This window comes from Beta vulgaris, chromosome 6 (genome assembly GCF_026745355.1).
Source record: "Beta vulgaris subsp. vulgaris cultivar EL10 chromosome 6, EL10.2, whole genome shotgun sequence".
Taxonomy (NCBI): Eukaryota; Viridiplantae; Streptophyta; class Magnoliopsida; order Caryophyllales; family Amaranthaceae; genus Beta; species Beta vulgaris.
The window spans coordinates 12850119-12860164 of record NC_079207.1 but is presented as its reverse complement, the minus strand read 5'-3'; the positions used below and the strand labels follow the sequence as shown (position 1 = coordinate 12860164).

General features: G+C 35.8%; 1 protein-coding gene and 1 non-coding gene across 2 annotated transcripts; one reads left to right on the top strand and one right to left on the bottom strand.

Annotated features, from left to right (window-relative positions):
* Window positions 1–377: 377 nt before the first annotated feature.
* Window positions 378–8777, top strand: LOC104895786 (probable inactive purple acid phosphatase 1). Its single transcript, XM_010682384.4, has 13 exons — window positions 378–600; window positions 1730–1912; window positions 2050–2141; window positions 2260–2326; window positions 2454–2576; window positions 2861–2953; window positions 3266–3395; window positions 5757–5838; window positions 6561–6693; window positions 7155–7360; window positions 7448–7573; window positions 7678–7987; window positions 8271–8777. Exons 2-13 carry the CDS (start codon window positions 1742–1744, stop codon window positions 8574–8576), a joined length of 1839 nt encoding a protein of 612 aa, XP_010680686.1. The 5' UTR covers window positions 378–600; window positions 1730–1741; the 3' UTR covers window positions 8577–8777.
* Window positions 8778–9492: 715 nt separating this feature from the next.
* TRNAI-AAU (transfer RNA isoleucine (anticodon AAU)) lies at window positions 9493–9566 on the bottom strand. Its single transcript has one exon. It is a non-coding gene; the product is annotated as a tRNA-Ile (tRNA).
* Window positions 9567–10046: the final 480 nt, after the last annotated feature.

Below are 10046 nucleotides of genomic sequence, written 5' to 3'. Positions count from 1 at the left end.
TTGGGTGGTGGATGGTGGGTATAGGGTGTGGGGGTTGGGGTTGGGTTAGGGAGAGTTAATTAGGTTAATTAGGTTAATTAGGGATAATTAGGTTGACTTAGGGTTAATTAAGTTGACTTATGGCACACTTGTAAATACAGGCTAACGGAGCACTAATGTCCGTTAATAGTAAGGGTATCTGGTGAATTTTTTTAAAAGTTAGGGGTATTTGATGAATTTTGAAAAAAGGTGAGGTATTTGGTGAATAAATTTATTTTTCAAGGGTATTTGATGAAAAAACCGAAAGTTTTAATTTTATACCTTGCGCACAAATAAAAAGATCCCGTGCGCACCTTCGAATTGATAGAAGTTAAAAATCTCGCATTATTAGTATGCAGTACCTCAAAAGGAATATGCTTAGATAAGCCTAAACTCGCCGGCGTAGGAGCCGGAGTATCCAATCAACAATTAAAAACTAATCAATTAAAGTCAACTAAAACTCCTAATATATTAATGCACTTTTTCCATCTCTAAACTATACCAATTCTTTCTGGGGATTTTACACTCCTCTCTCTCTTTCCTCAATCAAACAGATACTCTCTCCTCTTTGCTGTTTCATAGGTCAGTGTACTTACTTAAACTGTAATTTTGCACTTACTATTTTACATGATCACTTTTCTTCATTATCTGTTTTACTTGTGCTCTTTTCAATAGTAAAGATTTGTACTTTACATGTGGAAAATGTGCAATTCAACTTATTTCTTTGATTGTATATGGTTGTTAATCTTGTTATTAAGTACCCTTTTCTTAGTATATTTTTCTGCACTTGAACAAATGATTCTTGCATCTTATGTTTACATATTTCTGGGTTCTTATAAACAGCAAATGCTATTTGGTTCTGGTAGAAAATAAACCCTTGGGTCTGTGGTTGTTGGAATGATAGCTAAATTTGGTTATGGGTCTGTGCATATACACATTTCAAGAGTATAAAGTACCTATTTTCTGTTGAATTATCGAGTCCAAGTAACATCTGAGGACCCCTGAAGAGAGTTTTGTTGTTCATCTCGGAGATGTACCATATTTATAAATGAAGTGGCAATTTTGTGATACCCAATATACAGTCTTGAGTTTTTTCTTAAAAAAACATCACTTTCGTGTAATATTCATAATTATATACATTCGTAGTTGTTGAATACATAAATGCAATTGAATATTCGAGATTTTTGTTGGGTACATCTCGGAGATGAATCGGATGGCTCTCCAACTGAAAGGGATATTAAAAAATAAGAATGTTTTGGCTGCTTGTTTAGTTCTTTGTTGTTTGCTTACATGTAAGATGTAACCGTGTCTTAAGTTCATACGATTAAAATTTATAGGAGGTAGGAATCAACTTGGGATTTGTCTCTAGGAGGTAGCTGCTACTTGGTGAAATGCACTATGGTACTGCTGAAGAAGTAGACTTCATGAGAATGGATATGGTATTTATTTATTTTTCGAGGGAAAATCATGTTTATACACGAGGAAAAAACTTGTTCTTATACAGAGGGATTGATGGTCTTGTTTAACTTGGGGTCGACAAATGACGGGACTAATTGTGAAGATTTTGACTGTTTGGAATTCACATGTTTTGCTCTATATACTCATGATTTGCTCATGTTTTGCTCTATATACTGTATTTTGATGTCGAGATTTGCAATTTAGTCTTGTTACTCAAATCCTAAGAGCCCCTTAAATGTTTGACTTATATCAGACTTTGAAGGGGATGAGAGACTTGTTGCTTACAATCTTTGTAGTCCTTTTGGCTGCTACATACCTTCAATGTGTTTTGTCCCATGGGGTTCAACCCCTGTCAAGAATTGCTATTCAAAGAGCAGAATTTGCTCTCCATGATGAAGCTTTCGTTAAAGTTTCTCCTTCGCTGCTTGGTTTAGGGGTAAGTTTTATTCAACTTGCACATCTGATATTGGGAATTTAGAACCATAGTCCAAATTATTTTACCGAAGTATCAGATTTTACATCGACCCAGATAAAGTTGCAGACAGTACTTGTTAACTCTTAATTTCTATTTAGGGAAGGAATAAAGAATGGGTTAGTGTTGAGTTCAACTACCCCAAGCCTACAGTAGATGATTGGATAGGAGTATTTTCTCCAGCCAATTTCAGGTATGTCTTTTTCAAGACAGCCAATTCGAGATTACTTTATCAATATTCTTTTTTCATGAAAAAAAAAGTGAGAAATCAGCATCCTAATGACCAAAATCTTTTGTCTCCTTATCATCAGCTCATCTACATGCTTGGCAGAGAACTCAAAAGTTGCCCCTCCTTTTCTGTGCACTGCTCCCATAAAGGTTCGTACTGGAAGTTTGTGATGCAACTGCCCTTCTCTGTGGATGATTAGTTGAAGTTTTCAGGACTTTTATCATCCTTTCTTTTTTTGTAGATATACTTCTAACGGCCAACTTGCTTCTCTTGCAGTATCAATATGCAAATTTCTCGAATCCTAAGTATGTAGACAGAGGGAGTGGATCTCTGAAGCTTCAATTGATCAACCAGAGAGCTGATTTTTCGTTTGCACTGTTTACTGGTGGACTGCTCAATGTATGCTTCTAGTACTTTATAAGTTCATATTATCTCTCCCTTGTTTTCTTTATGTGTTCTGATTGTTTTCTCAATGCATGTTGCTCCTTTATCTATGTGCTATGGGAAAAAGAATGATCAAATCTTGAAATACTTCGGTTCATTTTGTGCCAATTAGTCTGTGGGATATTGTATTTCCAATTTATATTCTCATTTTCTATTTCCAACTCTTCAAAAAGTGTAATGGTGTGTCGTGTAAATTTTTGGTTATCCTCTGAAGAGTTGACTTTTCTCTTTGACAACAGCCAAAGTTGGTTGCCATCTCAAATATAGTTGCTTTTGCAAACCCTAAAGCACCTGTATACCCACGCCTGGCTCAAGGAAATTCATGGGATGAGGTGAGTTTTATTTTTCTGTACTGTCTTATTGATCTACATGGACAGTATGGTGCATATTAAGTTCAGGCAAAATTTATGCTGTAAGCCTGTAATTATGATTATATTAGTTTTCTGATTGCCTCTTTTCTATAAAGAAAAAATAACTTCTTCCTGCGCATGCATCTAAATCAGTTAAGAAAAATTGTACACTTGTTTTCTATAATAAAATATTTCTTCCATCAATATCCTTAAATTATTCATAGTTCCTAGCACATGAAATAATACAGTAGTTTAGTCCATATCTCTGAAATCTATGTTTTACATCATATTCAGATGACAGTTACTTGGACAAGTGGGTACGGAATCGAAGAAGCGGTTTCTATTGTTGAATGGGGTTTGCAAGGAGCGAAAAGGACTACTTCCCCTGCTGCGACACTGACCTTTGATCGTGGAACCATGTGCGGTGAGTGTGAATTCTTTCCTTCTCCTGTGCATATGCACAGACTTATTCATGCTTGTTCCTGGCTGAAAGCTCTTTGCATGGCAAAGCATCCACATTCATATTGCTTGGAAGTTGGAACACATTCTAATTTCAAAGAGTTGAGGTACATGCAACCTTGTTCGCTTCAATACCATTTACTTCATAAAATATAGTCACAATACCAGTTCCTCCCAAATGCAATTGTTGCTACTGATTTAACGATGGGGTCTAAGGTAAAGCTGGATAGCTATTCCTTTTGTCTGGATAGCTCAATTTATTATTTTATCGTGATTCTATTGATTCTCCCTCTGTGCTCAATATTTTGACATTTGGGTTCCAAATGAAGGATAGGCTTTAATTGAATATAGATTTAGTAGTGGAGAGAAGAAAAAGTAGGAGCAATTGGTATGATAAAGAAAGAGAAAAGGGTTGATGTGATGAAGAGAAATGATGGAATGTTTACTTGAACTTGAAGTGTTTAAAATGTTTAGGACAACCAAAAGGAGCGTGTGAGAATGATGAGGGATGGAGAAAGCTTTATGATTATGTGAAGATGTTATTTTGGTAACCTTTTCTTTTACCCCTTTTGAACCTCCTTATGATTGAAGAAGGTGTGAAAATAATAAAGGGACAGAAAGCATTTGAATTCAAGTAGGCTATGGTGGAGAAGGGCTAGGGAGGAGGAAGAGGATGAACGTGGTGGAGTAGGAGGCAGAGAAAGAGAGAATAGAGTTAAGAGAGGGGGATTGGATTTTATTACCCCATCCACACACTAGTTTTCACTTATTGGTTTCCAAAGAGGGCAGGCAAGAAAGGAAGCAGCTTAACCACGATAAGTTGGATAGACAACCACTCTCCTAAAAGGGCTATCCTCCCGTCTATATGACCATGGTCTTGTCACGAGCTGGAAGTGAAAGTAGTTTCGTTTAGTACAAGATATGATGCAAGGAGCCGAACCAAAAAAGCTTTGTAGTATCAGTATATGGACCTATAGTATCTTACTCTGATGTGATAGAAGTGCTGACTCATACTCCCTTTGGTTTTTATTAGTTTACTTTATCTCTGTAATCTAGTCACACATATCGAACACCGAGTTACATAGTACTACTTATGAGACATGAAGAAGAAAAAATAGAACTTGGTTGTTGTTAAGTACTATTCCCTACAAAGAATTTGTACATTGAAATTATCTTAAGAACACAAGAGGAATTTTTGAGAAACTTCTCTAAGCTAGTATGAGAAAAGTTTGAGATATCTTCTCTACATGTTATATGCCTCTCTTAATAGTGTGGGAAACTACAGAGGAAAAATGCCTGAAACAACACTTTGGTTTGCACCAAGAAACTGCAGAAAAACGTGAAAATTCGTGTCGTTTGACATAGGTGTGCCCACACCACTCGCCTGTATGGGCACACCTATCTGCCAATCTTGTTTTCTACAGTCATTTAGGTGCGGGGCAGCTAAACTAGATTCCTGCCAAAAGGTGTTTTTTAAAAACAAAATAATCTTAAAAGGTGCTATTTCAAAAAATTTAGCATAAACAGTGCTATTTTACAAAAAAAAAAAAAATTGTAACACATAAGATGCTATTTGACAAAATAAATCTTGTTTTTTCAATGCATCAACAACATATTTAAGGTAGGTAAGATAAAGTCCCTACCTTCAAAACAAAAAGGTAAGACAAAGTCCTTTGCTAGTAGGGGGAATTGGTGATTCCTCTTACACGGGGTGAGTCTCGATCCCTGGATCTTTGGGATTGGAGGTGATGCCTACACCAATAGGCTATCACCTGTTGCTCAATGGGGTTATCTAGTCTACCTGAAGTACTCATGCATGTCCATCACAAAACCACAAAACCTAGAGTTATTTCTTTATTTTCAAGAAAATGACATACATTATCCGATCAGATTAATGATTTTGGTTGTCATTTAGTTATAATGAGTTTTGTGATTTTCCTGTCAAATGGAAAACAAAAGGGATCAGACCATTTCATAATTTTGAGAACTTCAAAACATAATCTGAGGTTGGTTGGCTTGCTTTGTTGCTTCTCAACTTGGTGAGGCATGTCTGATGAAGTAGGGTTCTTATGTATGCATATGCTTGCGTGGGCACTTGGTTGACCTTTAACTGTCTCAATCTTATTTCGTCCTGCATTCTTCTTTACATTATATTTCTTTTTAAACTGGAAGTTTGATCAATCATTTTCTGTCTAAACTAAATTTTTAACAGCCTGTAAGGATGCTTCTCCGATTTGCTTTTGTCCTGGTTATCTTAGTTGTTACACATCTGATGTCATATTGCTTGGGGACTCCTAATATCTTAAGTTCATTTAAACTTGTGCAGGTGCACCAGCAAGTACTGTGGGCTGGCGCGATCCTGGTTTTATACACACTGGTTTCATGAAGGAGCTGTGGCCCAACTTAGTGTATGTCATTTATCATCTTTATTACTTCTGTCTTGCTATCTCTCTTCTATCTTAGATTATGGTGACCTTTTTATTCCCTTTGAAGTGAATGCAAAGACTGTTGGGAGTCAAGGACATCAAGTATAGCGTAAAAGTGAAATTTTTCTCAACTATTGTTTTCAGAATGTTTCAAGTTAATTTCAATCCCTGATAGGGCAGTTTGTTTCTTCTTCTGATGGATTGAATCAAATTTCTCAGCAAACTATTCTTATTTGGAATCAGTTTCCTTCTGGTTACAGGATCTAACAGAACAGTCTCTCTGCAAATGTACATCTTCACATTTCACAATGTTATGGCTAAGGTCCCATGCATCTGATCTTTTCATCCAACTCTATGCAAGAGCCTTGATAGACTCATTGGCATCATGGTAGAATATAGTATCAGCACATTTTGTCTACAGGGATCTTTCTATTAAAGTTCTGACCTATCCGCATGTAACTAATCTTGAATGTTCTGTTCTTTCCTGGACCTAGAAGCTTTAGTGAAAGTAGTTTGGTCACCCCCTTCCCCTCTTTCCTCTCATGATAGATGCAGGGCGCATATCCAGCATGTATATCAACATGATTCACTTTCCTTGAGAATGGAAATTTGATACTTCTTTAGATGTAACCCTTTTTATCGTCACCTTAAGATAAGGCCTTTTCCGCCCCTTATATCATCTATGTCTTGTTTGTTCCATGTAGGTATACGTATAAGGTTGGACACAGAATGCACAATGGCACATATATATGGAGTGACAGCTATCACTTTAGAGCATCCCCCTATCCAGGTCAAGATTCTGTTCAAAAGGTCATCATCTTTGGAGATATGGGAAAGGTATGGGAAATCTGGTAGGATGGTTGATAGTTCTTCAGCTCCCATTGGTTATATTTATATATATATATATGTTGATCTGCTGAAAACTTGCTACTTCTTTACGCTTTGTTTGATTATCTTCCATTAGCTCTTATAATTGACCATATGAAAAATACATTTGCTACTTCACCAGAAAGAAAAAGAAAAAAACAAAGTGCGGACATGGTAGTAGGCTAATTTCAGTTTGGTCCCTTATCTGCTTGTGCTAAAATATGGTAAGCTTAGTAGAGATGTATTATTAGGGATGTATATACTGAAAATTCCATGTAAAGTTGTACAAAAATTTCTTTTCATATCCTGATCTTTATGTCCCTGTGAAAAGCTGCAAGAACTAAGACGTTAGAGAGCCTTTATTTGTTTGTTTTCAGCTGGCCGGGAACCTTCTATATTACTGATATGTTAACTAATTCTTCTTTTCCTAGGATGAGATAGATGGTTCCAACGAATACAACAACTTCCAGCACGGTTCTCTTAATACTACTGCACAACTTACAAATGATTTGAAGAACATTGATATAGTCTTCCACATAGGAGATATATGCTATGCTAATGGTTATCTTTCTCAGTGGGATCAATTCACTGCTCAAGTTGAGCCCATCGCCTCAGCTGTTCCATATATGATTGCTAGGTTTGCTTATCTATCTAACCTCTCTTGGAAATCTCACGTTTGACACTGTATGTCTTTAGGTTAAAACAGTTTCATTTTCCTTTGCAGTGGAAATCATGAGAGAGACTGGCCAGATACAGGTTCATTTTATCAAAATACAGATTCAGGAGGAGAATGTGGTGTATTAGCTCAGAATATGTTCTACGTTCCTGCTGAAAACAGGGAAAAATTCTGGTATATACATAAATCGGAATGCACTAAGTCAATACTGATTGATCTTCAAATCAATTATTGTTGGTGATCAGAGTAATTTCAGAATCTATAATCTTCTTCTGCAGGTATTCCACTGATTATGGCATGTTTAGGTTTTGCATAGCTGATACAGAACATGATTGGCGAGAGGGAACAGAACAATATAAGTTCATTGAACACTGCCTTGCATCTGTAGATCGACAAAAACAACCATGGCTTATTTTCCTTGCACATCGTGTTTTGGGTTATTCTTCAGGCGATTTTTACGCAGTCCAAGGCTCATTTGAGGAGCCAATGGGCAGAGAGAGCCTTCAAAAGTTGTGGCAAAAATATAAGGTTGACATTGCTGTTTATGGTCATGTACATAACTATGAGAGAACATGCCCCATCTACCAGGTTCTTTATCTTTCCTTGTAGGATTACTACTTACTACATAATCCCTAGTCACATTTTCTCATAACCTCAAATTATATTTGACATCTTTTGGCAATTTATCGTCGATAATTAGTTTAACCATTCTTGTTATCTTTCCTTAATCTGATTTGAGGGTCATCTTAGAGAATCCATTCATAATATACTGCTGTACTATCTCAAGTGGGTAACTGTTGTGTTTGGACATCTCAAACTAGCAATACTCATTATTGCACCATACTGAATTTGCTGTGTTTTTATGTTGCAGAACATATGTACCAACCAAGAGAAGAAAGATTACAGGGGCACCTTGAGTGGAACGATACATGTAGTTGCAGGTGGTGGAGGAGCGAGTCTTGCAAAATTTTCTACCCTCCAACCAAATTGGAGCATTTTTAGAGATGAAGATTATGGATTTGTCAAACTCACAGCATTTAACCACTCGAGCTTGTTGTTCGAGTATAAGAGGAGCAGTGATGGGAGAGTGCACGACTCGTTCACTATAACAAGGGATTACCGAGACATCTTGGCCTGCACCGTGGACAGTTGCCCTGGAACAACCTTGGCATCTTAGTAAAACCTTACAAGGGAACATCTCTATTGAAGCGGGATATATATCAGTTCAAATGCACACAATTAATACTCTTTCTGATGTACAGAAGCTTGAGCGTTTGTTTGAACCGATTCAGTCAATGTTGATTTTAGTTCTGATGTTTCATAGGAGTATTCTTAATTCAAATTAGTTCTAAATATCATAGGATACAGTTTTTCGTAATTGGTAAAGAAAGGAGTTAGAAATGGATATAGTTTACTCACGATCAGTCTTCCAAAATCCTAATCCCAAAGGCAATTATTCAAGTTGTTTATGTTGGTGAAACAATCCTAACATTATGGCATATAAGAAAAGAAAAGAGAAGGAAAGAAAAAGAATAGGATATAGAGTTTGTCTTGTAAGAGACTGTTTACTTTTAAATTTAAATTAGGCAATGATAAGCTTAATATTAAAAAGAAAATTAGTCAATGATGACTAGTTTAATCCATCTAGTAACTAGGTCTACTTTTATATTAAAATTATTTCACAAATATCAAAGCGGAATAGTTAATGGCGGAGCCACAAAGTAACATACATAATTCCTTTTTTTTTCTCTTCTCTCCCACAAAACCCTAAGTTTCAACCTAGAGGCTACCGTCACCCTTTTGGACAGTTGTAATTCGTAAGCTCCTTTTCACCTTTTGTTATTATTTTTTTATATTTATCTTTCTAATAAACTGCCGTCTCTATCTAATGGAGAGTTTTTTTTGATCATACAAAAAAATACTTAATTAAAATTAGTATTTTTTTACATATTTTTATTCAATTTGAGTGTAATTACTAAATAGGATAAAAAAATGATACAAAAATCCGGCATGATTCTTGGCACTTGTTTTAAAAATCATTTGGAGATGCGGGGGATCGAACCCCGTGCCTCTCGCATGCAAAGCGAAATTAGTGGCCCATGCAGGTCTCGAACCTGCGACCTTCGCGTTATTAGCACGACGCTCTAACCAGCTGAGCTAATAGGCCAATGTTTAATAAAATTACCTTATTATACTATTTATAAGATCTGACAACGGATTTTATAACCATTTCTGGTAATAATCTGTTCTAATAATTATTTCAGGTTTTAAGAGATTATTGCTAATATATATCGTATGTTCTTTGTATTAGCACACTTCCTAGTTCCTACCATATTTACAACAATGACAGAGCATATCGTATCGTGCATCAATCTAGAAGAGTTTTAAACTACTTATAAAATTAAAAGAATTTGTTTAGTAATAAAACCAATTGGTAATAATATAAGTAACTTAAGCTTATAAAATTATATGATACTCAAATTGTTTAAATTGAACCCACTCACGTAAGTTTTTCATAAATGAATTAACTGATGAAATCATTACGGGTTGACCTAAAAAAATTACCTTGTGAATTGTGACAAACTCTTCAGCATCTAGTCTTTGTGCCTCTTTGAAATCCGAAAAGGTTATTATATTCTTTTTTTTC